The sequence below is a fragment of the Condylura cristata genome, unplaced genomic scaffold (genome assembly GCF_000260355.1).
Source record: "Condylura cristata isolate star-nosed mole 26May11 unplaced genomic scaffold, ConCri1.0 scaffold00001, whole genome shotgun sequence".
NCBI lineage: Eukaryota > Metazoa > Chordata > Mammalia > Eulipotyphla > Talpidae > Condylura > Condylura cristata.
Window position 1 is genome coordinate 20266573 of NW_004567102.1, and position 27417 is coordinate 20293989.

The 27417-nt window shown below is 34.2% G+C and overlaps 1 protein-coding gene across 2 annotated transcripts in view; it reads left to right on the plus strand.

The window, feature by feature from the left end:
* Positions 1 to 25164, plus strand: part of ZNF451 (zinc finger protein 451) — a 67257-nt gene extending 42093 nt beyond the window's left edge. For both annotated transcript variants that reach the window (XM_012722453.1, XM_004673593.2), the window contains exons 8-15: positions 4170 to 4323; positions 5056 to 5203; positions 7455 to 9061; positions 11592 to 11735; positions 12940 to 13070; positions 14047 to 14233; positions 21560 to 21625; positions 24248 to 25164. In XM_012722453.1, coding sequence (XP_012577907.1) covers positions 4170 to 4323; positions 5056 to 5203; positions 7455 to 9061; positions 11592 to 11735; positions 12940 to 13070; positions 14047 to 14233; positions 21560 to 21625; positions 24248 to 24294 — 2484 coding nt within the window. In that variant the 3' untranslated portion in view covers positions 24295 to 25164. The remainder of the gene's footprint in view (positions 1 to 4169; positions 4324 to 5055; positions 5204 to 7454; positions 9062 to 11591; positions 11736 to 12939; positions 13071 to 14046; positions 14234 to 21559; positions 21626 to 24247) is intronic.
* The last annotated feature ends 2253 nt before the right edge of the window (positions 25165 to 27417 follow it).

Genomic DNA, 27417 nt, shown 5'->3' on the forward strand with positions numbered 1-27417 from the left:
GGCCAGGAGAGGTCTGCCGTGCCATGTGGTCACCTCCGGGGCAGACAGGAATCGAACTCATGCGGAAGTGGCTTTAGCTTCTTAGTGCAGTGCTTTAACCCGCTGCGCCACCACGGTTCTATTCTGTATTTAATAGAATATAGTAGCTAATTTAAAATTTTCTATTATTAAACAATACCACTTTAATATCTTGGCAACTAAAAACCTGTAAGATCCATATTTGATGTATTTGCTAAATGAATGTTAATTTTTGAAATAGTACATTGCTAATCTCCAAGGTTTTTTTCTTTTAAATTGTTTTTTCAGATTTTGTTTGTATCTGGAATTATGCTTCAGAAGCAGTGTAGGTAATAAATTGTATTCTGTATAGGTTTGCATCAGAGAACAAAAGCCTACACTTTTGAGTATATCTTGATTGTTTCCGATGGCCTTCCTACCCTCTACCTAATGCTTGCGACAATTTCCAGAATCTTGAAACATTCTCAAAATCTTAGTGGATTCTGTTATATACTTAGTCATTGGTTTTTAGGAGCCTGTCTCTTGTTCAACACTAACTAGTCTCTATAGTATGGGAGAAATCAACTATAGCTTTTACACAAAGGAGATATGTGCTCTAGAACGAACAAGGCTTCATGGAAAAACAATGAAATTGGAGCTCAGCAAAAGATAATCATTTGGATAATTTGATAAGGCATTATGGAAGGAAAGAGGTTTTCATGTATTCGATTTGGGTAGATGGAAAGTAGAAGTGATCAAATTTTAGGAAAGATAGAAGAGCCTAAACATAATGGTGAATAGGGAAGAGGTAGTGTGCAGAAAAGAGTTAACACAACCGTTTTGAGACTGCTAATCTCAGAAAAGTTTGAATGCAGTGTTAGCTCTTGGATGATGCCTGGAAATTTGGATTTGGATGGAGTAGGTTGCTATCCTTCTCTGTTGTGTTTAGCTAAACGGTTGATACAACTGTGTAGTTTATGCTGAATATATGCTTTTTTTATGGGAGTCTGAAATTTTGATCTATACTACTTATATAGGACAGCACTGAGTCACCAATAAGCTTCCTTCGTAGACATAGTTCACATAATCATTTCTGAAGGAATTAATATAGTTGTCTCAATTCATTGCTGGAGGTATTGTACATGACCTTTCTGACTCTACAAAAAGAGGACCTTTATAGTCTTACTCCTGGTGTCCTCTGGACTTTTAAACCATGTACCTTTACCCTCTGAATCCTTTCACACTTACATACCATAGCTGTGAATACAAGTATATGCTGAATTTTGTGAGACCTGGCAAACCATAAACTGCAGGCTTAGTATTAGGGATTCTCAAACACAGATCAAAACCCCAACTGCAATGGGTTAGAATTTTAAATTGGATATTGGCAAGAGGGATACCATGACACAATGAAAATAATGTTCTATATAGCATTAGAGACTGAAATACTAGAACCCAGTCCCTCCCCTTTCCTTAGGGCAAGCACATATATTGAGTGATACTAGAATTCCAGCAGTATTTAGGGTGGATTCAAGAAGTAGATAAGAAGATTGTTTTAGTTATTTTTGGTAGTAATTTAACTTTGATCTAAATTGGCATTTAGAATAAAGTTAAAGTGAAGCCACAAGATTTATTGAAAGAAATAGTAGGACTCATCTGTTGCTGTGACAAATGGAAGATTTTTTTTTAAAAGATTTTATTTATGCATACAGAAATGGGGTACAGGCCAGAGGTGGAGGGGTGGCGAGAGGATTCACCAGAAACAGAGTGTGGAGTGGAATAGGCAGACTGACAAAGTACAGCACCGAGGGGAGGGCTGGCAAGACAGGAGAGGTCTGCTGCGCTATGTGGGTCACCTCTGGGGCAGGGGTCAAACTCACACTGAAGTGGTGTGGGCTTGGCTTAGCTTCACAGTGTAGCACTCTAACCCGCTGTGCCACCAGAGAGGGCCCGACAAATGGAAGAATTTAAGAGAGAAGGAAAAGGAGTACAAGAATACTGCATTTCATAATTTTTTAGTGTTCTAGTAGGTCACTAATCTAACTTTTTCAGTACTAGAGTTCTTTCAGGGCATGTTTCCCTATTCCATGCTGTGCATATTTATCTTTAGTAAATCTGAAAAGTAGTTTAAACTTCAAATTAATTAGGGTTCTTATTTGTGTTTCCCCAAATTTCACTAATTTGTTCTATTTTTCTGGGTCTCACTCATTTGAAGTTTTGCTCTCTCTTGCCTTCTCTCCAGGAAGCAAATTTATGTAGTCTTTGGGAAGTAGTATGTAAAATGGAAAAGAGGCTTTGATGTCAGAGAGATCTGGATTCCTTTGTCGCTTTATTAACTATACATTTTTAGCAAATAACTGAATATATGCAAACTTAGTGTTTTTGTCTCTAAAGTAGAATTTTTATATTTAGTTACCAGCTTTTTAAGGTAAAATATAATACTGTATAAAGTTTTTAGGGACTGACATATCCTTAGCAAATGCTTCTTAGCGCTTAATTCTTTGAAGTGTCTTGTCACAAGGATTTCAAAGGCAACTATTGGTAGTATGCATTAGTAATTACCTATTTTAAATTGGCCAAAAGAGGTCACTGGAAGATTGTATACCTTTGACTTCTGTTTCATAAAGATGACTTTCTTTAATGAAAGAATATGAAATCATTCACAGTTTACATTGGTTGACTTGCTTTTCTTTATTTACATACCCAGTTTCTTTCTGCTCGACTTGTACTTCTCAAACTTTTAATATGCACACAGCACTTGGGAAAACTGTTAGAATGCAGGTTCTGAGTCAGTAAGTCGTGGTGGGCCCTTACATTCAGAATTTTCTAAGAAGCCAAAGCTGCTAGGCCTCTAGTCACTGAATAGCAATCTGGCATTGTTTACCATTAAGGCCATCTAATGGATATATCACTTGATTCTTGCTTTTTCTTCTCTTTTGATGTTGGGACTAGGGGTGGTGGAAGGGGATATATTGTAAGGTTCTGTGTGTTACTGTGCATCACTAGATACTTCCACTTTTTCTCATTCTGTTCCTAGAGGCATTTCTGTCATCAAAGATGAATTATCCTCCTTGCTAGACTTTTCTGGACATTTAATATAAAAGGAAGCATGTAATGTTTATTTTAGTGACAAAATTCTTTCACTTATAATGTGTTCAAGGCTTATCCATATTGCAGTGTGTGTCAGTACTTCACTTCTTTTTACTGTCAAAAAATATCCCATTGTATGTATACATGCCATTTTTTATAAGTTCATCAATTGCTGAACATTTGGGTTATTAACACTTTTGTCTGTTGTAAATACGGACAAACTTAAAACTCTGGACATATGTTTTCACTTTTCTAGTAAGTTAAACTGTTGGGTCATAATGGTATTTATGTTTTCTTTTTTTCAAGAATTGCTAAACTTATCCAACAGATTGTATTAATTTTGCTTTCCCAACAGCAGTGTATGCAGGTTTGAATTTCTACACAACCTTGTTAACATGTGTCTACTATCGTCTTTCAAAATGGCATCTTAGCATAAAGAGCTCCCACTCTTTTTTTTTTTTAAAATATATAAACAGATTTGTATAATATATTTTATTTTAATGTGGCCAGAAATTAGTGGGAAAAGAAATTGACTATTTTAATTTATCAGACATCCTGTTTTAAATGATTTCTCTTAGCTTATAATGTTATTTACACATATACTTTTATAGTTGGTATATTCTTATAAATTTTATGTAGAATCACATTTTTCTTCTTAAGCAAACTATTTTTATGACTACAAAGTAATTTTTATTTTTCTACACTGTTTCAAAATTACCAGTTTATTTTTTAAACACAAAGTAGATAGACACTAGTGGTCACTAATCTGTATGTTTCTGCTAGCAAACTGTTGTATATTTATGTTCCCTGGTAGCTTCTGGAATTGTGATTTAAATAATTTTCCAGTTCCTTTGCTTTAGTTTTCCAGGTATACGAACTATATAATAGATAATTTGTAGTAATTTTGCCATATTTTTTCTGGTTTTATTTTATTTTACTCTTTGTTTTTTGGGTGCAAATAAAGCTCCCAAATCCGATATAAATGTTCCAAAAAATAAAAAATAAGAACTTTGAAAGTTAATTTTAAGAAATTGATTATTGATTTTTACTTGTCTATAATACAGCTTTACCTTATATTTTAGGAAGCTGCCGATGATGGACACAAAAACAATCTTCTTCCTCAAATTATTCAGTGTTTTGCATGTCCAAATTGCTTCCTTCTTTTTAGCAACAAGGATGAATGTTTGAAGCATATGTCTGGGAAGAACCATTTCCATCAGAGTTTCAAACTGGGTGGTATGTTAATATTCTCTCCTGCCGAAAGTTACTGAACTTAATCTTTGCCAGTGTACCACACCTCTCAGATATTTTTTTTTAAGATTTATTTTTGTTTATTTATGCATACAAGAACTGGGATATTGGCCAGAGGTGCAGGGGATGAGAGGATTCACCAGAGACAAAGTGAAGAGCAGCCCGGGTAGATCTACTGAAATATGCTGTTGAGAGGAGCAGCGGGCAAGACAGGAGAGGTCTGCTGAGCCATGTGGGTCAGCTCCCTGGCTAGGGATTAAATTCATGCTGCAGTGGAAGGCAATAACTTAATAGTGCTGAGACTTAAGGCCTGGGCCACCAGGGAAACCCTTCTCAGATAATTTTTGACATTACTTATGCTTATATTAGTTTGAGAATTAATGAAGATTTTTCTTGACTTGTATTTTTTTAAAGGTTTTCACTGGCTATCTATATCCAAGAGTAAGATTTACTTTAAATAATAATGAGAAATTTGGAAGGAAAACTTTTGTTCAAAATGCTTTTATTCTTATAATCTGTGAATGTAGGTGTTTTTCTGCATTTAAGACTTAATTTGAGCATGAGTTCAGCATCCTCTGCACTTCCAGCTAAAAAATTACTTTCTTTAGATTTTTATTACATAGCTATCTTCTTACTCCAATTGATGTTAGTAAAGCAAAGGGAAAAAAGCTTGGGTCACTATTGAAATAACTGTTATAGTTTATTTTGTCTTTTCAGATGATGGGGGAATAGCGCATCCAATATCACTTCCCTCTTTTGCAAAGAAACTTTTGATCTCCCTGTGCAAAGATGTTCCATTTCAAGTTAAGTGTGTGGCATGCCACCAGACACTGCGTTCCCACATGGAGCTTACTGCCCATTTCAGGTTTGTACAGTTTCTAATCTTTAACAATTAAAAGAATTCCACCTAACAAGCTCTTCATTATCAGGAAGAGTCAATGAATAAATACTTTTCTATATTTCTTTTTTTTTAATGAGAATGTACATTTGCTAGGAAATTAACCAAATTTAACAATGAGAGGAGTTAGAAAAAACTTTTGTGAAAAAGTGAATATATTCTTACTGCTATGAATGTAAAATAACACTTATAAGTTCTGTGTATTAGTATGTAAGTATGGAAGGGATGTTAAAATATAACTTGCCTTTCAGTCATCCTGAATAAAAGTGTCATATACATGTTAAAGATTAAATTTCAGTAAAAGGCAAAATTTACCAAATAATGAAGAAGATACTGTTTTTTTATTTTTTTAACCTTTACAATTGGAAACTATATACAAAACTAAGGAGACTGGATAATGAACTAAAGTAGCTATTTACAAATGGCAATTTTTTTCATTTATGTTCTTGTTCTCTGCAAATCCCCTGCAATATCATGTCACTTTATCCATAAATATTTCTACATGTATCTATAAATGGTAAGAACATTTCTTTTAAAAATAAATGTAATAACATTGTCCTACCCTTAAAAAGTAATAGTCTTTTTTAATACCAAATATCTAGTCTGTTATAAAATTTCCCTGATAATAGCATAAAGTTTTTGTATATTTCATTTTTTGGAATCATAGTCTAAATAAATAGACTATTTACATTTCAGTGCTCTCTTTTTGGTTTCTTTTTCATTCAGTTACTCTTCAAAAAATGCTTTAAAACTTTTTATCTACAAAGTGATATTATTGCATTTATTTAAATAGAGCTCTGGCTTTTACAAATGTTTAAGTACAGTATTTATTCTCAATAAAACTGAGGCAGCAAAGTATAATTATTCCGTGTATCACTGGTATAATTACTTATACTAACAGTCATGATTCTGACATATATTTTACATACAAGTTCATTTCCTAGTTATGCTTTTTATTTTTATTCTTAATTTTTTGTTATGTGAAATTTCACTATATAAATGCCAATAAAATAGTATAATGAACATCCATTTATCCATCAGTCATCTTCAGTAAAAATAATCAGCACTTCCATTCTTTTTTTTCTTCATTTGATGTTCCTTACTCTCCTTAATTACTTTTTAAAGTTCTATGTTTTTTGAGGTATCATTTAAATTCATTGAATTGTATAAATTCTAACTTTTATGATTATTAACAAATGGATGTGTAGATGCATCTGTTTGACCCATACTTTTCATGTCTTACCTGCCTGTGGAAAGAGGGTTATGTATTATGATCTACTTACTACTTGCCCTCTGGCATTATATAGTTGAAATTTCATGTAACAAAAATTAAGAATAAAAATAAAAAGCATAACTAGGAAATGAACTTGTAAAATACATGTCAGAAACATGATTGTTAATATCAGTAATTATACCAGTGATACATGGAATATTATCTGTTGCCCTCAGGTTTTGATAAGTTTTTTTCCTTTTCATTCAGTTAAAAAGATTTTACTTTCCCTTCTTAATTTCTTCTTTAACCCATAGATTAATTAGAGATACCTTAATTTCTGAAGATTTAGTGATTTCTAAATAGGGGTTTTATGTTTCTAATTTGTTTCCACTACTATTAGATGCCGTATTTCCCACATTTAAAATAGGTTAAATATATATGATGCTAAAGTTCTGTTATCTTTCCAATTTAGTAGTAGAAAAAGGAAGATAGTTGAAACAGGTATTTCATTTTTCTTTTCTCCATAAGGAAGTTGATTTATTTTCAATTAATTTTAGAATAATGTATGGTTTTAATTGAGCCTGGTTCTTCAGTATAAAAGCAACTATGGGCTTGAAATATTCCTTACATAAAGGTAATAGTTCTTAAAGAATAGATAGTAGGCTATCAGGCTCTTACCATAGTGTTCTCTTATGGAGTAGTTCATTTGCTTTTCTGATAAGATCACGTATCAATGCATTTGATACTGTTCCTGGTTTTCCAAAGTTTAATTTTTAAAAAATGTTTTGATTCTAGCTGTACTCTTTAGAAATGTGTTAGAAACAGACAAATAAAGGTAAAAGGTATTTCTAGATGATAGAATAGTATATGTCACCTGCATCTTAATGAGCTACATCTTTTATTGCCTATGTATAAATTGTTTATTTTGTAATTACTTCAGTAAAAGCAAAGATACTATATTTAGAAAATACTTATGAAAGAGTTTATTTTTTAAATCTGATTCAGAGTTCGTTGTCGAAATGCTGGCCCTGTAGCTATAGCTGAGAAGAGCATTGCGCAGGTTGCGGAGAAATTCCTATTGAAGGGTTATTGTCCACATTGCAACCAGATCTTTGTGGATGAAACCAGTACCCAAAATCACCAGCAAAATTCAGGACACAAAGTCCGGATCATTAACTCAATGGAAGAATCAGTTTTACTCTATTGCCACAGCAATGAAGGGAACAAACCTCCTTCTGATTTGCATCCATTGCTACAACAATCAAAATTTTCATCGCTTAAAAGAACTATGTCCATTCAAGATTCTAGCGCTCAAGATTGGAGCACAATTCCAAAAAAGAAGATGAATTTAGAAACTAAAAACCATGAAGATACGGTTTGTGTCCGGAAAAAAAAGTCCATTGTTAAAGCTTGGTTTTGTGAATGCCATCAACGTTTCCTAAGTGAAGATGCAGTAGAAAAGCATGTTTTCTCAGCAAATACTATGTGTTACAAGTGTGTAGTCTGTGGAAAAGTGTGTGAAGATTCAGGGGTCATCCGCTTACACATGAGCCGTTTTCATGGAGGGGCACATTTAAATAACTTTCTTTTCTGGTGTCGGACATGCAAAAAGGAGTTAACAAGGAAAGAGACTATCATGGCACATGTGACTGAATTTCATAATGGGCACAGATATTTTTATGAGACAGATGAGATAGAAGAAGACACACTGCCTACATCCTCTACAGCAATGGTGAATAATTTGTCTGCCAGGACTCCCTCATCAACTATTACTATTATTGATCATTCTCCAGTAAACAGTCCTACCAGGGGCAAATGGCAATGCCGAATTTGTGAAGATATGTTTGATTCCCAAGAGTGTGTAAAACAGCACTGCAAGTCTTTAGCAAGCCACCAATTTCATAGATATAGCTGTGCCCATTGCAAAAAGACTTTCCACAAGATAGAAACACTGTACCGACATTGCCAAGATGAGCATGATAATGAGATAAAAATTAAGTATTTCTGTGGACTTTGTGATCTCATCTTTAATGTGGAAGAAGAATTTTTGAGTCATTATAAGGAACAGCACAGCATAGATTATGTGTTTGTGTCAGAAAAGTGTGAAACTTCAATTAAAACTGAGAATGACTTTCCAGTAATGGAGACTAGTAACCTGTTAACCTGTGGTTGCCGTGAGAATTACATTTGTAAAGTCAACAGAAAGGAAGATTATAGTCGATGTCTCCAAACCTTGCTGGATAAAGGTAATCTGTGGTTTCGCTGCAGTTTGTGTTCAGCAACCGCACAGAATGTAGCTGACATGAATGCTCATATCCATCAAGCACACAGAGGACAAAAGAGTGAGGAGGAGGAACAGCAGTATGTAATCAAGTGTGGCACCTGCACCAAAGCATTTCATGACCCTGAGAGTGCTCAACAGCACTTCCATAAAAAACACTGCTTACGTTGGAAACCCAGTGTGGCTCAGTTTGGATCTGAAAAAACAAGCCTGTACAAGTTCACTGGCAGTCCCTCACGTACAGAGAAAAAACTGAAACAGGCAGTGAATTGTCCAAAAAATTCTGACATGGAGAAAGGATCCCAGAATGACCCAAGTTATCAGAACATAGGTATGGTTTTACGACTCTATGACTGTGCAAATTTCACGTTAATAATAGAAATTTAGGTGTATTGTACAATCATTTTTTGTGAAAGCTAATAATGGCTTGATTTTGAACAAGAAATAAGATAGGATGATACATTAGTCAGTTACTATAATATATACTTTTTAAGGATTTGTATTATCACTCAACCACTCTTTAAGATATGTATTTTAGGTAACTGTTTCTTTTACACAAGAAGTGGGTATTTTGAAAGATGAGGAAATTGATAGTCTTTCTGAAAGTCAGATTTGAAAATTATCCTGGACATTATCATCACCTAGATTTTCTTACTTAGATTAAATTCATTGAAAAAAAAATCAAGTTTTTATTTCTATTTTGGCCTCACTCTGTAAGTATAGGAAATATTAAGGTCATTTCAGAATTTGCATACTTTTAGAGGATTTTTATGGAAACACAGCTTTTACTATAACCAATTAAAATATCAATAAAGTGGGGAAATGCAGTTAGTAGTGGAGTTACAAGGGGGTAGCAAGGAACCAGGGAGAAAATTGACATGAATCCCATGTTAGGTCTTCAGGTGTTCCTTTTTCCTTGTGATAAGATTGAGTCTAGAAGATTGAGTGTTTTTATTTTGTTCAAAAGTTTTTTTGTTTTATTATAGTATAATTTTAAGTTTGTATCCTTTTAAATAAATATTAACTCTTGGTGATATGCCATTTAGAGTGGAGTTAATGAAGACAAGTGAAATTTTGATTAATCAAATTTTTTTTGTGAACACTACAAGTTTTTGTAAGTATGTTCTAGGCCATATGTAGACTTGAGCATCACCTTTAGAGATGGTATATGGTTTTATGTAAGAAATAGCTAGATGAAATGCTGCAGACCCATTCTACTCCAAACAGTGAAACAGTGGTCACACCTTTTTTTTGTTGTTCTCTTTAACTTTTCTTATATCTTCTCATTACTTTTTTTTTTTTTTTAAAGATTTATTTTATTTATTCGTACGGAACTGGGGTACAGGTCAGAGATGCGGAGGGTGAGAGGATTCACCAGACACAGAGTGGGGTACAGAACAGGCAGATTGACAAAGTACACTGCTGAGGGGAGCAGCGGGCGGGTCAGGAGAGGTATGCCACGCCATGTGGATCTCCTCCGGGGCAGGCGGGGATCGAACTCATGCGGAAGTGGCTTAAGCTTCTTGTGCTGTGCTTTAACCCGCTGCGCCACCAGGGAGGGCCCTCTTCTCATTACTTTTTGCAACTTGAAATGATCTGTTTGATAGATGACTATAGTATCTAAATAAATCTACAATTACTGAGATTTTAAGAAATGGTAGTAGAAAATGGGAGGTTGGAAATGAGAGAGGATGGCAATAGTATATTTGAAGGAGTCTCTGTTAGGTGGAATAGAAGTGGTTTTTTTTTTTTTAAGATTTATTTATGAATATATGAACTGAGGTATATGCCAGAGGTGTGCGTGAGGGTGAGAGGATTCACCAGAGACAGAGTAGGGAGCAGAACAGGCAGATCTACCAAAATAAATTACTGAGGGGAACAGCGGGAGAGACAGAAGAGATCATGTGGTTCAGCTGGCCAGGAATGAAACATGTGCTGCAGTGGCTGGTGATTGCTTGATAGCACATGATTGTGCTGCAGTTGCAGTGATTGTTTTAACCCCTGCGCCACCAGGGAAGCCCCAGGTGGAGTTATTCCTTTCAAAAATAATATAGGCACCTTTATGGTAGTAGGATTGTAGGCTATTCTTTTCTGCTCTAGGGTACTTAATTATAAAGCCAGAGACTAGTTACTAATAATAAATAAGACTTAGTAAACCATCTGGATTAGGAAAAGAATGAAATCTTGATGGGGAAATCATTCTTAGAAGATATAAATTTTTTTTTTTTTAAGATTTATTTATTTGTGCATACAGAACTGGGGTACAGGCCAGAGGCTCAGGGGCGGCGAGAGGCTTCACCAGAGACAGAGTGGGGAGCAGAACAGGCAGATCGACGAAGTACACTGCTGAGGGGAGCAGCGGGCGGGTCAGGAGAGGTCTGCCACGCCATGTGGCCACCTCCGGGGCAGGCGGGAATCGAACTAATGCGGAAGCGGCTTTAGATTCTCAGTGCTGGGCTTTAACCCGCTGCGCCACCAGGGAGGGCCAGAAGATATAAATTTTTATTGTGTAAGTGGTTCAAGTTTTTGGTTATTTAACTTAAAACTTGGTCTTCTAGTTCTTTATATTATCTTTAAAATTTTTTTCTTTTATAAATGACTTCTTTAAAAAGTCTCAGAATCAATGGCATATATTTGTAGAAAGATAAAATCAAATTTCTAAAATATTCGGAATTTTAAAATTCGATTGGAATATGCTGAATTTTATGTAGATTTGGATTTCATGAAAAGGTTTAAATAGAAATGAATGACATGCAAGATTAGCATTTTTGCATATTAGTTCCCTAATATCTTTCAGTGTTAACAATTAAAATGTTTTTAGCTAATATACTGAATATATGGTAATGTTTCTCTCTTCTTAGATGAAGAAGTTGTTGAACTTCCAGATTTGGATTATCTGCGAACAATGACTCACATTGTCTTTGTAGATTTTGATAACTGGTCAAACTTTTTTGGTCATCTACCAGGGCATCTTAACCAAGGAACATTTATTTGGGGCTTTCAAGGTATGGTTAATGAAGAAAAGATTGGAACAATCCCTTTAATTATTCTACATAAAATATTCACTTTTTAAAAAAGATTTATTTTTATTTATGCATACAAGAACTGGGGTGTAGGCCAAAAGTACCGGAATGAGGGGATTCACCACAGACAGAGTGGGGAGCAGAACAGGCAGATCTACTGAAATGCACTCCTGAGGGGAACAGCAAGTAAGACAGGAGAGATCTGCTGTGCCATGTGAGTTAGCTCCCTGGCCCGGGATCGAACTCACGTCACTGGCTGGCAGCAACTTGATAGTGCTAAGGTCCAACCCCTTGGACCACCAGGGAGGCAGAAAATGTGATTTACTTTAAAGGAATCCTCTTTTTGAGTAAGACATGGAAATGTAATTGAATATTGTCAGTTTGCATTATAGTTGCTTTGCTATTTTACTTTAAATTTCTCTATGGTAAATGTTAGCTGCATTTGGTGACCTCAAAGTCTGTGGATCTCCAAAAATATTTATTCAGTGTACAAGGTGCTAACAAATAATCTCTTTTTTTAAATCTAATAATGTGCGCTGAGACATTTTTTCCAAGTTATATAACATATAGTAGAGTCAGTTTTTCAACTTTGACTTTGTAAATTATAGAACTAGTGCTATTTTCAACATGCTGTAACTACTTCTTCAGTTTATCTTTAATATTAATAAATAAGTACCTGGAGGAGATGTTTCTTTGATTTAAATTTTAGTAGTGAGCATGTGACATACTTCAACTTTGATAGGAAACAGCATATAAAGAGGATTGTGATTTAAGATACAAACTTTCTGACCTGGGTAAGTTAATATAACCTTTTAGTAAGCCTAACTTTGCTACTGTCCATTACTTTTATCTATTGAAAACCTTTATATAATTTAAAAAAGTAACTAATTCATGTAGAATGATAATCATTCAAAGAATTTTCATGAGCATTCCTTTTAATTTCTATGACAGCCTTTTGAATTTGTAGATATGCAAATTTAAGGAAGTCAGTTACCTTTCCAAGATTGTAAAATAACAAGATGGCAATACTGTACTAGAACTTTGTTCTTCTGCTTCCTGATCTAGTACTTTAATTCTAGAATTTTTTTTCTATTAAGTGTTTTTACTTGATAGAATTTTTAGTTATCTAATATTTTGTTTTATTTCTTTTCTGCTTGACTATTTATACCTTTTCTAAAAATAATAGGAGGAAATACCAATTGGAAACCTCCACACAACTGTAAGATCTATAATTATCTGAATAGGATTGGATGCTTCTTCCTTCATCCCCGCTGTAGTAAAAGAAAAGATGCTGCTGATTTTGCCATATGTATGCATGTGAGTCATTGTTTTGTTCAAGATAAGAAAGTAGGACCCACTGGGATCTTTTAGCCACTTGAATGTCTTCACATTGTAGATCATTTCTTTGATGCTATATTTTTGAATGAAACCTTCTGTATCAGGTTCTACTTTTGACTGTTTTGAGGGTAGTTTCCCATAGCATACTTACTCAGTGCTATATCTTTAATTCCTTGCAGACTCTCAGCTATACGTAGTATACCCTCAATTATTAGTAAAATAATCAAGAGGGAACATTGTACTTGTACTTGTTGTATGCTGAGACACTTTAACATTACTTTTAAGATATATTTATTTAAGTATCCAGAGCTGGGGTATAGGCCAGAGGTGCAAGGGGTAAGAGGATTCACCAGGGAGAGTGAGAAACAGAACAGGCAGACTGACTGAAACACACTGCTGAGGAAAGCAGCAGGGGTGACAGGAGTCTTAGGAAAATTACCAATCCAAGATTCAGCTTAAATTAAATAATTAAATTACTTGCTTAAGAGCTAATGTATCACACTGATAACATGAATTACCCTGTAGATTTGATGACTGCTGCTTGTTTTAAACTACAAGGCCTTCTTTTCTTCATCTACTTAGTGCTCAGGTTAAGCCATGCTAATTACCTTGCTTGCTTTTTCTCTGTGGTAAGATTTATTTCTATATTAAATATGTAGTTGTTTTGTATTCCAGATTTATTTATGTGGGGGTTCCTGTTGTACTCCTTTTGTGTTTTTTTCCTTTCTTAATGACATGTAAAGTAGTTTACCTTTTAATTGGTAACACTTTATAGTTGAGAAAATTTGGTATATTTCACTTATAAAGGGGATGTTTTAATGTCATAGTTGGTGGGAACTAAGTAACAAGCTAAATACACCTTTCAAGGCATACTTGTTCATCTGAAATGATACAACTTGATTTTAAAATCAAATATTGATTTTCATCAATATATATACCATTTATTCCTACTTAGGCTGGCCGTCTAGATGAACAACTACCCAAGCAAATTCCTTTCACCATCCTCTCAGGAGATCAAGGATTTCTGGAGCTAGAAAATCAGTTTAAGAAGACTCAGAGGCCAGCACATATACTAAACCCTCACCACCTAGAGGGAGATATGATGTGTGCCTTGTTAAATAGCATATCTGATACCACCAAAGGTACGCAACTGCAGTTACAGTGCACACCGCCCAAGAGGAGAAGATTTCACTGCTGAGAGAAAACAATAAACTGCTGTCAGTTAGTGAACAATGTTGCCTGTGCGCTAAACTATCGTGCCTTTATACTTCGATCTTCTTTCTTTTTCCTTTATCTCATTTTCATTGTTTGATGTTTTAGAAAAAGTATGAATTCTTAATTTTTTGGAGCTTTCTTGGACTTGGAGCCTCTTTGGATATACTAAGAGTCTGTGTTCATGTTACAAAATATATACTCATGATTTGAAATATACTACTTCAATTTTGCAAGATTCAAAATCCAGATCCTCACATTGTTTCTGAAACTTCTTATTAAACTTTTCAGAAAGCAGTGTGCTTATAGGTGAAACCAAAAATCAGTGCATAATAATAAAGCAATACCAAAAACAAAACTAAACCAAAAAAATATTTAAGATGTTGACAGTGACAAAATGAAGCCCTAAAAGAGCTTTAGTTTTTTGGGGAGGTGTAGGTACCTCCTGTTAGTTCCAGGGACTTTTTGCTCTCTTTGTTAACCTTTCTGGGGCTGCTATATGAAAGGGCAAGTTGATGTGCAATTTTACCAACCATTATTTTAAAAAGATTTAATTCTAGAAGTTCAGAAGGTTTTTCCCCCTGTAATTTCTGTAATAAATTTTAAATATCCTGATAATTGGCAGTCATAAATGAGAATTGAAAGGCATTTTTGACCTCAGCAGAAAACTTTCTACTCTTTAGCATTGTTGTACACGCCTTTAAATTTTCAACTCAGTTTACCCCTTTTCTTTCAACATATATAGAGCTTCATTTTGAGTAAAAACCTATTCTGAAGAATTTTATCATTCATTACAGTGAGTCCATTCACTTCTACAAAGTTAGGAATCATTACTCTACTATGCCAAGTATGTTTTTTAAAGGAAATCAACTGTTTTTCTTATACATATCATTTCTTAGAACTGACTTTTATCTTTGTTTTCTAATATTTGTTTTTATCTACTTTTTTTTTTACAATCATTAGCTTCATTTACAAAAAAATCTTCACCTGTGCCATTCCTTCCTTTCCTAACCCTAAACAATTTCTATTTAATATCTTTAAAATATTTATTTTTACCTTGCCATCCTCAGCCAATCCCCTTATCTTTTTTACTGCTGGCTTTAGGGAACAACTTATATGTCACATAAATGTGAAACCCATTATGGGTTTGCTTTTTATTTTTATTTTTCAGCTTTATTTGGAATGAGAGCTGTATATGAGTATATTTACATGAATATATTTGGGTTGTATAGATAAGATATAGGTTATTACATGATGATTGTTCCCCCACTGAATGCCTCTTCGGCTTTAGGTATTCTTTTTAGTTATTCATTCACAATCAGTGCTCTTTTGAACTTACTGCTATAAGGGGGTACATATGTACTTTATTCTGAATTTTTGTGAAATGCAGATGTGCATAAAGAAGGGCATGGGCTTTGGTTCAGTTGCTTAATTTTGTGGCTTCCCAGCTGTGCAATTTCAAGCAAGTTACTCAAGTTATTCTGTTTGACTTCAACTAAGATTGTAAGAATTAGTGGTAAGTATAAAGTATCTAGTATAGCATATAAAGCACTGTAAATAGTAAAGTAGTAATTGCTGTTATGAAATTTAATACAAACTAGGAGTTAGAATGATTATCATCTTAAGTATTCTGAAGTGTACTGTTCGATGGCATTAACTGGATTCACACTGCAGCCAAACCACTGTCCATTCTCAAAGCTTTTTTTCATTTTGCAAACCTGAAACACTATACTCATTAAAGAAATAATAATTCCCTATTTTCACACCCCCAACGAACACCATTCTACCTTTTTGCCCTGATTTTGACTATTCTTAAATACTCTATATAAATGAAATAATATAGTATTTGTTTTTGTGACTGTCCTGTCATATAACACTGTTCTTAGGTTTTATCCATGTTCTACCCTATATCAGAATTTCCTTCCTTTGTAAGCCTGAATAATACTCTATTGTATGTATGTGTTCTGTTTTGCTTGCCCATTTTTCTGTCAGTGTACACTTGGCTATCATTCTTGTTTTAACTGTTGTGACTAATGCTGTCATAAAATTGGGAGTGCAAATATTTCTCTGAGACCCTGCTTTAAGTTCCTTTGAGTAAGTTTTCAGAAGCAGAATTTCTGGATCATACAGTAATGCTATTTTTAATTTTTGAGAAACCATCATATTGTTTTCCACAGGAAATGTGCCATTTTACATTTCAACTGTACACAAGGTCATTTCTCCATATCTTTGCCACACTTGTTATTTTCTGTATTTATTTTGTTTGCCTGGTTGGTTGTTTTGAATAGTACCTAGCCTAATGTATGTGAAGTGTTATCGTTATTTTGAGGTACATTTTCTTAGTGAAGTCGAGCATCTTTTTTATGCTATAGTTACTATAGTTTAAGGTTGATGAAAATTATTAAAATCAAGTAGCAAAAGAAATATATAATTGTTAAGTCATATTTCACTTAGACCTAGATTTTAAAATGCTTTTGTAACTTAAGGAGAATTAAACTAAATCACAGTATATACAGATTTAATTTGAGTTAAGATTTTCTTTTTCTTTATAGAAGACTTAAAGGCATCAAATTGCCTGGTAGTGAACTGGAGAATAAGATCATAAAGCAGTCATTTTTTTTGGGGGGGGGGTGGATAACTTTATTTCAAACTGTATCTACATCACCTTTCATAAAAAATAATTTTGTAAATAGTGAAGTGGTAATTACTATTATGAAATTTAATATGTATTAGGACTTAAAAATCTCTCAGTATCCACAAATACTATAGTTCTTGGTAGGTCTTTAGGGTGACTTAGGTTACCACAGGGATACCATGGTAATTCATCCATCTAGCTTGGCACAATGTTCCTATCTTCAAATTGTGGGACAAGTTTCTTAAGGGAATATGGTTTTAGGATGGGAATCAGTGGAACTTCTTGAGGCTCTGATGAAAGTCTCTTAAACCTCTTTCCCTGAAAAATGAACATGTATGCCATATGTAATATCACATATAATTTAGGGAATCTATGGTCTCAAGAATCCAAATTACCAACCAACCAACCCACAAAACACTCCTATCTTTAGGATATGAGAAACATTCATACTGTAACATACAGTGAGACATTCTCTCACTTATTACCATTACTTTGCAATCAGGTTGATTTCCCAAGTTTTGAAGGTCACCAATGCATAGACAAAACATTAGTTTGAACTGCTTGTTTCTAACATTTTGGAAATTTTATTAGAGCAGAAAATTATTTTTCTAAACTGAAACTTCTTATATAAACAGGAGGAGTCTGTTGAATATTGTCATGAAGATTGGGGGTCATATGGTAATTAATACTAGTCACATCCAGTTTTTCAGTTAATTAGAGGTACTTTCCTCAAAACAAGTAGAAACATTTGGAATTGCTAGTTCCAGCTATAGATGCCCAGTCATTTGGCCATAAGATATTACAGTTTTGCTTGGTAGGGAGGGCACAGGTAAGTACCTTACCTACTGTTACTCTTAGTTCTTTCATTGGTTAGGATACATCAGCTACTCTTTTTTTAAAAAAAAAAAAAAGATTTATTTATTTATACAAAAACGGATATAGGTCAGAGATACAGGGAGTGAGAGGATTCACTAGAGACAGAGTGGGGAGCAGAACAGGCAGCCTACTGAAATACATTGCTTAGGGTAGCAGCAGGTGAGATAGGAGAGGTCTGTTGAGCCATGTGGACTCAGCTTCCTGGCTGGCCAAGGATCAAACTCATGCCACAGTGGCTGGCAATAGCTTGATAGTGCTGTGTCTTTACCCCCTGCATCACCAGGGAGGCACAAGTCAGTTTTTCTTTGTAGCTAAGTGAGCAGTTACAGACTACATTTGAGATTTGAGTATGTCATGGTTTTTCCCTATAAGTTCTACCAACTTCTAAGCATCAGGGTTCTATCACTAATGTTTTATTATAGCCACATTATATGTATGAAACTTTGTAGAGATACTTAAAACTATTAATCTGTCTGATTAACATCATTGGCCCCCTTGTTCTTAATCAATTCTGCTTTATGTTGGACTCATCCTCATCTTTAAATAAACTTAACAAAATACATGGATCCTTTCTTGTAAACCTAATCAGAGGAACCTGGTAGATTTTCTCTTTAGACTTTTTATATTAACAAATACATGTTCATTCTAATTCAGTTTCATGTTTCAAAGATAAAGACAGTAACTTTGCACTTAAATATAAGAGAACTTATTAAGAGCCTATTATGTACTAGTCATGCTAGTTGCTTTTTAAGTTTATAGTGGTTGAAGATGTTTAAAGAATTCCTTTAACCTGTTCTTTAATCCCCTTCACAATACTATGAGGTTTAGATTGCTCCATTTTATAGATGATTGTATTTAATAGCTACTTGTGGTCACTCAGAACATGATTTTCTGAAGCTGCCAATGCTGAAGTTTTCTCTTACACAAATAGTTGGTTTTCAGATGCAGAGACTTCAGTGCAGATTATTGGATCTGATCATATCCTCGAAGAATGAAAATAATGAGAGACAGTCTTCAATCTAATGGCATTGAAGAGTTTTTGTAAAGATACCTAATGTTGTCCTGAAGAAAACATTCAGGAAGATGCATTTTTTTTTGAAGGATTGAAAAGATGAAAATATTTGATTATAGCTTCTGATTCTTAAAAATGGTAAACTGATTATGGTAAACACAAGGAAAGTATAAGTTCCCTAGTATCTTTTGTCTCATAATTAAACAAATGAGCTCATTTTCTTGTGGCTATAGAAATGCAGTCTTAGTGTGATGAACAATGTCAGATTCGTTTTCATTTACCCTGTGTTAATGTTTCTGTTCTCCTTTATGTAGTATAATCTCCATATGATAAAGTATCTGCACCACTTGTTACAACACCGGCCATATGTTTTAAGGACTTTTGTTTTCAAATTGTTGGATTATTTGCACTCATCTTAACTACGCTTTTTGATGACTGAATTTCTGAGTTGCTGTTGCCATTATTTCATTGATGATGATTATTTCTGTAAAGTTTTGTGGACTGCTAGAGACTGCTTTATAATATGACTTGACCATATTTTATATCACAGTTGCAGAACACTCAGTTGATTTATATAGAATTTCTTTTTAAACTTTTTAAACAGGTTTTTCAGTTTTTACTTAAATATTTATAAAAAATTTTATATACAAAAGTTTTGTATGTTCAGTTGTTTAGAATTCCTAAGAAAGTAAAACAGCTTCCTTAGAAAAATTAAACCCCTTCCTTTTGGTTTTATGTAAAGTGTTGTCTTAATATTTTACCTTAGGTCCTGTGCAAGGGTGCATTTGAGCATAGGCTGTTATGAATAGGGAACTTAAATTGAAGACAGATTTCACTGTTTCAAGATTTTTTGTTGTTGTTGAATCTGAACATTCTCCTTTGACTTTTCTGTTTATCTACTTTTTTGTCTTCATTTTAGGATAAATAAGGTAGCTGTATGAAATGTGATTGGTGTGTATAGTCATACCAGTTACAGACTTTTTAAAAACTTTTTAAAATGAACATAAAAAACTTTATAAAAGTGTATAATATTGAAGCATCATCCTACTCTATCAAAGAGGCATTATATAAAATAGTAATTGAACTTAATTCTACAAGTCGGCCTGTTATTCCCTCACCTGTTAATGAGACTTTTGGTCATTGTTTTGGACACCCTCCTTAAAATCTGCATGGTACAGTTCTAGGTAAGATACTGAATATAGGAAAGAATAGTCAATTTCTCTGTTCTGTAGATGTGGCTGACTGAAATAAAGAAAACTCAAGAAAACTAAAAAAAAAAAAATTAGTAACTGTCTAGTTAAACCTTGTGATTCAAACCTATACTTTCATCTTAGACCTTGTATGCAGTGGTGAAAACATTAAGACACATTGGTTTTGACGGAACTTGACTTTGAATTGTAGTAACAGATTAATTGAGTGTTTTCTTTTTATTTCTGTTTCTTTTTTTAGAATTAATTTTGTTCTCCAAATTGTAAAAACATTGCTTAAAGTATAGAACAGACTAGAGAAGGCAATAGAATTTTTCTGAAATAGCAAAAGATGACTTATAATGACAACTTTTTGCAGCAAAGGAATATAAGGCAAATATAGTGGCTTTTGTTTATAAATGATTACAGATCTTCTATTTTATTTATTTATATATTTTTAGAGATTTATTCATTTATGTATGCAAGAACTGGGGTACAGACCAGAAGTGTGGGGTGGGGGCTTGAGAGGATTTACCAGAGACAGAGTGGGGAGCAGAACAAGCAGAGTAACCAAAATACACTGCTGAAGGGAGCAGCTGGAGAGACAGGATAGGTCTGCTGTGCCATGTGAGTCAGCTCCAGGACTGGAGATTGAACTTGTGCTGCAGTGGCTGTAGATAGCTTCACAGTGCTGTGCTTTAATCCCTAGTGCCACCAGGGAGACCTCAAATCTTCAGTTTTAAATTTATAAATTTTTTATGTACTTCATAGAACAAATGTGCCCATTTGACTTGTTTTCAGTCTTTAAAATGGATTCCAGATATATGTGGGTATATATATGTATATATATATTTATATGTACTGAAAATGATAAGCTAAATATTGGTAGTGCCATGGTTCAAGTTTTAAGTGACTTTTGCAATATCTAATTAGTATGTCATTTTTATAGATCTTTAGATCTCTTATGAAAGCAATGCAAGGTAGCAGATAAGAGTTTTGCAATCCAGAGGCACTAGTTAAAAATCTAATGTTTTTATAAAGGAGAATGTATATAATTTTCCAAATACAGAATTTTATCTGTTACAGTTTTTTTTTTTTAAGGGCTCTCCCTGGTGGGTTAAAGCACAGCATTATGAAGCTACGGCAGCCACTGCAGTACAAGTTCGATCCCCAGCCAGGGAGGTGACCCACATGGTGTGGCAAGATTTATTTACTTATGCATACAAAGACTGGGGTACAGGCCAGAGTTTTGGGGGTGAGAGAATTCACCAGAGACAAAGTGGGGAGCAGGAAAGGTGTATTTACTAGATCTAAATAAAACACTAACATTTAATCATTTTTAATGTTAAATTTTATAATTCCTCAATTTTTTATACTGATTTCAGTATATTTGATAAGCATTGTAAAAAGCTGTTAGAAAAATGGTGTGATATTAATGACTATATTAAGCTTGGGTATGGGAAAATCAGAGTAATATTGTTTGAGAATACATAAATAATGACACTTTTAAAGAAATATATCTTCATTTACTGATTCTATCTTACAGAAGGTGACAGTGATGACAACCTGGGTATAAAGAGTACTTCAGTAGAAGAATTCAGATCTACAGAAGGTAACCTAATGTTGTTCAATTTTTCCATATTTGACTGTATATGTATGTAATTTGTTTTATTTCTCCTCTTTTTACCCTTCATCCCAAACTCCTCCTTACCCCTGAGTTTTAAAAAAATTCTTTCCTTTTTTAACTAATAATTTTGACTTGGGGGTAGTATTAGTTTAGGGTACTAGAACACGATCAGCCAGTTATGAACCTTGTACCAAATCCAGTTTACCATGTGGCTTTATAACAAAAGTTTTATTGGAACATAGCTACATTCTTTAACTAAAGTGTTTTCATATTGCAGCAATAAAGATGAGTGGTCATGACAACAGTATAGAACCCCGCCCATCTCCAAGCCTAAAAGACTTATTTTCTTATGCTTCACAGAAAAAAGTTTGCTAATTCCTTTGCAGAAGATTTCCTGATTTTTATTTATTTTGAGTATTATTAAATTTTAAAAAATTATTAAAATATTAAAAATTACATATGTAAATATATAACCAGATATAACTATGTAAAGTATGTGTGTTATATATATGTAATTTTCCTCTTAAAGGAAAAGCTCTTTCCTTCCATATGTTAGTGAGAACTTTTTTTATTCACATATAATCATTTACTGGTTGTACTGCTGTTTGATTATGTCATACACTTATTTTTTCTCATAACAAACTGATTTTTAGTAACCACATGGAAAAAAGGAAAACAAGGGATTTTAAAAAATACTTAAAACTTCACTGAAGAAATTGAAAAGCAATTATATTGGTATCTTTGACATTCAAGGACAACAGTAAGAGGTTTAAAGTACATTCAGATATAGTATTTGTTGCAGATTTGAGAGTGAGAATGTAGAACATAGACAGGGAAATGTGGCTAAACAAGCACAAACAGAATAACCCAGCCAGTTTGTTCTCTTTGTGTGTGCTTGCTCTCAGTAATTTTAACTAGACAATAATAAAGCTTTATGCTAGTAGGAGTTTGAGAATTTGGGTCTGACGATGGAATCGACAAAAACTTTCAATAAAGTAGAAAACTTTTTTTTTTTTTTAAAGATTTGTTTATTTATTCATACAGAACTGGGGTAAAGGTCAGAGGCTCAGGGGCGGTGAGAGGCTTCACCAGAGACAGAGTGGGGAGCAGGCAGGCAGATGGGTGAAGTACACTGCTGAGGGGAGCATTGGGCAGGCCAGGAGAGGTCTGCCACGCCATGCGTTCTCCTCCAGGGCAGGCGGGGATCAAACTCATGCCGTAGTGGCTTTAGCTTCTCAGTGCAGTGCTTTAACCCACTGCGCCACCAGGGAGGGCCTAAAGTAGAAAACTCTTAACACGTCTCTTTCATATCCAAAATTCATTGGTTACACAAAGTTAGTAGTGAATCTAAAGACTAATTGGAAGCAAGTTTTTGAACAGTTTGCTTTGTGAACATGGTCTTTTTTAAAGATCAAATTCATAGCTTAGCAGGCACATAATGATGAGCTAAACAAATGAAAGAATTTTTGTGAGTTTTAAACACAACTGTCAGCAAAATTACTTTTTATCAAGGACACTAACAGACAACACCATTGGGCATCTAAGTAGTAAGATGGTGTGACCTTTATTTGCCACCCATGACTAATTCCATGGAAATGGTTTGGTTTAGCATCTATTCTTGTGTCAATACTTAATTACTACAGCTTAAAGGCTAAGTTTTTGTAAGTCTCTGACCTTATTCTTCATTGCGAGGAGTATCTTTGCATTTTCTCATCTCTGAATTCACCTGAGGACAACTCACTGCCTAGAATCTGGATTTAAATTAACTGTGTACTAGCTTATAGTGTTTTAAATTACAGACAGCATAACACCAGTTCCCCAGCTCAAAGGAAGGTACAGTTGCATCTTAGAAGGACTGCTGGTGCCCTTGAACCAAGTAGGCTCTGAGAAACTATGAACTAATGGGACCTTATGTGAGAAGCTAGTAAAGACTAAGATATTGATACCTAATTCCACCCTCCGAGACTTAGCAGCATTTTCAGGGAGAAATGAAGAATGACCTGTGAAACCAAGAATGTCTGTCTTGTTCACTGTTACATTCATATGTCTGGTACACAGTGGGTATTATTTGCTAAATGAATATTTGCTAAATGAATACTTACATGTTTATAATATATGCTTCTCAGATGATACTATGTAACCACTAGTTTCACTCTTAGCCTTGGATACTAGAAAACTTTAGATAATAGTCTATGAGAGTTTGCGATTTCCTAGTTCTTTCAAAGTGTTACATGCATTATTTCGTCTTTTTGAAGTAATTTGCATAGATGTATTTGATTTTTGAAGTAATTTGCATAGATTTGTTTGATGTTTAATTTAGTGACTACCTGTCAGCAATTCAGAAAGTTTGTTTACTTTCTATATCTGTAAGCAGGATACAGAAACTTGTGAGTTCCTTAGCACATTGAGTTCATATATATTAAAACTCCGTTGAGGTTATATCCAGACTCTCATATTTCAAAATATTCATATTTTATGATGGAGAAGCTGCCAAGTTATCCTAAATTTTACTTACCTTATTAAAGAAGCAGATGAAGTTGATGAGTCTTACATAAAGCATGTTTATTTTCTGCCCTGAATATTAAAATTCTCTGTTTTCTAATGCAGATGTTGAATTAGAAGAAGCTATTAGAAGAAGTCTTGAGGAAATGTAAATAAAGATACTACCACACAACATCAAGTGGCCTTGAGAGACTCAGGATAACGAATTATTGAGTTTGTTTTCTAAAGAAGAACAGAAATCTAGTATAAAATATATGAAAAATGCTTTTTTTTGCTTTTATATGTTAAAAATCTGATGTTTACTTGTATTTTGGTGTTGCTTAGCAAAAATGTAAAGAGAAGTAGAATACATGTTAATGATATGAATCATGTATTCTAGTATAAGTTTCCAGTTAACTTTGAATTCATGTATTTAGGTTAAAAGAACTTAAAAAAGATATAAAAGTGCTTGACAACTGTTTGTTGCCCAAGTAATGTTAGTTCTTTGTTTTATTTGCATTGTAGAGATGCTTCTGGTTTATTTTTTAAGGAGTGACAATAAATATAAATAAAGCTATCTTAACTCATTTTTTCCTGTAAATTCTACTTATGTTGCAGTAAAATACAACCATTGATATTTTGGAAAAGAGTAATAGAATCTGATAATGAAAATATTAAATATTATATCAGCAGTGGTTCCTTAAGAGTAGCACGTTGCTAAAATTAAAAACTAAAATAAAACCTCTAATTTCTTTAAAGAGAAGCTTTTTCATCCCTTTTACCGGTTTAAACTTTTATGTGATTTGTATTATCTACTGTTTAAAAGGAATGATGTCAAAATATTTGCAGAGTTAAACTTATTTTTAACAAATCCTTTTTATATATATATTTGTATATATAAATCTTTAAAACACAATGTTAAAGGTCCACTCAGGAATAGTCTTCCTTAACCCTTTAGAGTTTTTATTTCACATGAAAGTATCTTCATTACTCACTAAGTTGTCTTTTTTCCTACATTTGCTTTTACATATTTAATGTTTAAATGTTGGCTCCATTGTATATAATAAAAAATATTACATAATTAGAAAACTAAGAAGGGCTTGTCATACTGTTTTTGTGTATATGCTTCATGTTATTTGCCCTGCTTGAATTTTTTTAAAAAGAATATTGCTTGAGAAGTATTTTTTAAAAATGACCACATTGTACTTTTAATTTGTATGTTAAAGTGGTCAGGCAAGAGTTTAGAAGGTAGTCACAGAGCCAGCCCTTCGATATCTGGAGGGCTTGTTCATTGGCAAGGAACAGAAAGGACATTGTGTATGGCTAACATGTACAGAAAAGAGTATAAACACATCTTGTGAGTGTTGCCACACAAAATCATGATCACACTGATGCTCCAGTAAGCAGCTTTTCTGGTGTTGAGAGTAAGTGAAAGATTTCATATGACAGGAAAGGTACATTTCATCCTGACCCTTAAAAAATAATTTGGCTTGTTTAATGTGTTAATTGGTAATTGTCATTTATTGTATTTCTACTGTTAAGCAACTAAAAATCACTTAAAATTATTTCATAATTTGAAATTAATTCAGCTAGAAAGACAAAGTGTAGTCATTGGATGGCATTATAGAAAGGTATGATTACCTAAAGTGAATGCTTTTAACATTGACGAAGATGCTTATCTTTTCATTGCATCATTAATCACTCACAAAGTATTGAGTACTAACCATTTGCCAGTGATTAGTCTGCCTAATCTTTGAGCAAAACAAAGCCCACAATGTGCAATGGAGCACATATTAGGAGACAGGGTTTTATATAGAGTGTTAGTTAAGCAAGTATAGCTGATGGTGTAATGAAATGTAGGAAAATAGGAAAGGGAAAGTGTTGGGGAGAAGGGGCCTAATTTTAATAGGTGAAATCACCGCAAAGTGAACTTGAGCAAAGACCTGAAGAAATTGATGGAGTAGGTCATATAAGTATGTGTGGGAAAATAATTCTCGGTGGAGGGTAATATGGTCCAGAAGTGAACTTGAAATATTCAAAAACAAGAAGTTACTATTGGTTGAGTTGGATGAGGTAGGAGATAAAAATCCTAAGAAATCAAGAGCCATTGAAGATTTCCCAAGAATAACAGCTGTTAGGACTACTGTACTACTTATTGGGAGGCATGGGAGGCAAGAATAAAAACAGGAAGGCCAGATAGGAAGGTATTGCAGAATTAATGGTGAGTTGGGCCAGAGTGGAGGTAGAGATGACAGGACTTCCTTCTGGATTGGATCTAGGATACAAAAAAAAAAAGCCTTGGATGCCTCCAAGTTAACTAGACAGGTGTTCAGGCCCCTCACAAAATGTCTTCAGATTTCAATATAGGTATGACAAAATAATGAGGTTAAATAAATCCCTGATGCCAGTAGTTTATTAGTATTTAGATTGAGTTCATAGAGAATCAAGATCCTGATCTCTGTTCAAAATATTTAAATGTCCTTGATTTCAGATTAAAGGTTATGATTCACTTTATTACTATCTTTCATTTGATGTGAACTGCAAGTGAGATGTATAGTTACGATGAGCTAAAAGCATAGCACAACTTTTTAAGTCGCTGTCTTTATATTCCCAGCCCTTTTACTTACTGACCTTTTATAGTGACTAAGCTAGCAGCCTACGACATACTTAAATTCTTAAGGGACTTAATTGGGTATGTAATGGCTTTAATACCAGTTACTTCATTCAAATTCCAACTAATGTTCTAACTGCTTAAAAAGGTCATAAATCCCTTCATTAGAATGGGTGGAAATGAAGTGAATTCATCTTGCTTCCCACACGCAGGTTAGAAAGATGGGGTCGCCTTTTCTTTTCTTTAGCTTTTAAAGCGTCTTTATCCAGGTGCTCATCAATCTTATCTCCGGAAAGTACCAGGAACAGGACAGGTCCAGCGAGTGTTGCCTGTGCGGGAGTTGGACTTCGGTGCCTTCAGTACACAAAGGGCCCTTTCTCCCCCTATCAAAGGAGGGCTACTTTTTGTTTTGCTGTGAATTATGGGTGCTGGGAGCAACCAGCGAAGCCACCGCTGAGTAGTACGCCCTCAGCCTACTATTACCTTTGCGTGTGGGAGAGTTGGGCCTCACCAGGACTGGCGGGAGTGATTGTCTGGGTCTCTGCGTGGGTTCCGATGGTTCCCGAGTCGGGCGGGCTGATGGCTCAGCGGGGCGCGTTAGGGCCTCCCCGTTCGGTTCCGCCCCTTCGGGTGTCTGAGAGGCCGCGGGGGCTCTGCTCCTCCGCCCTGGGGCCCTGCCGGCGGG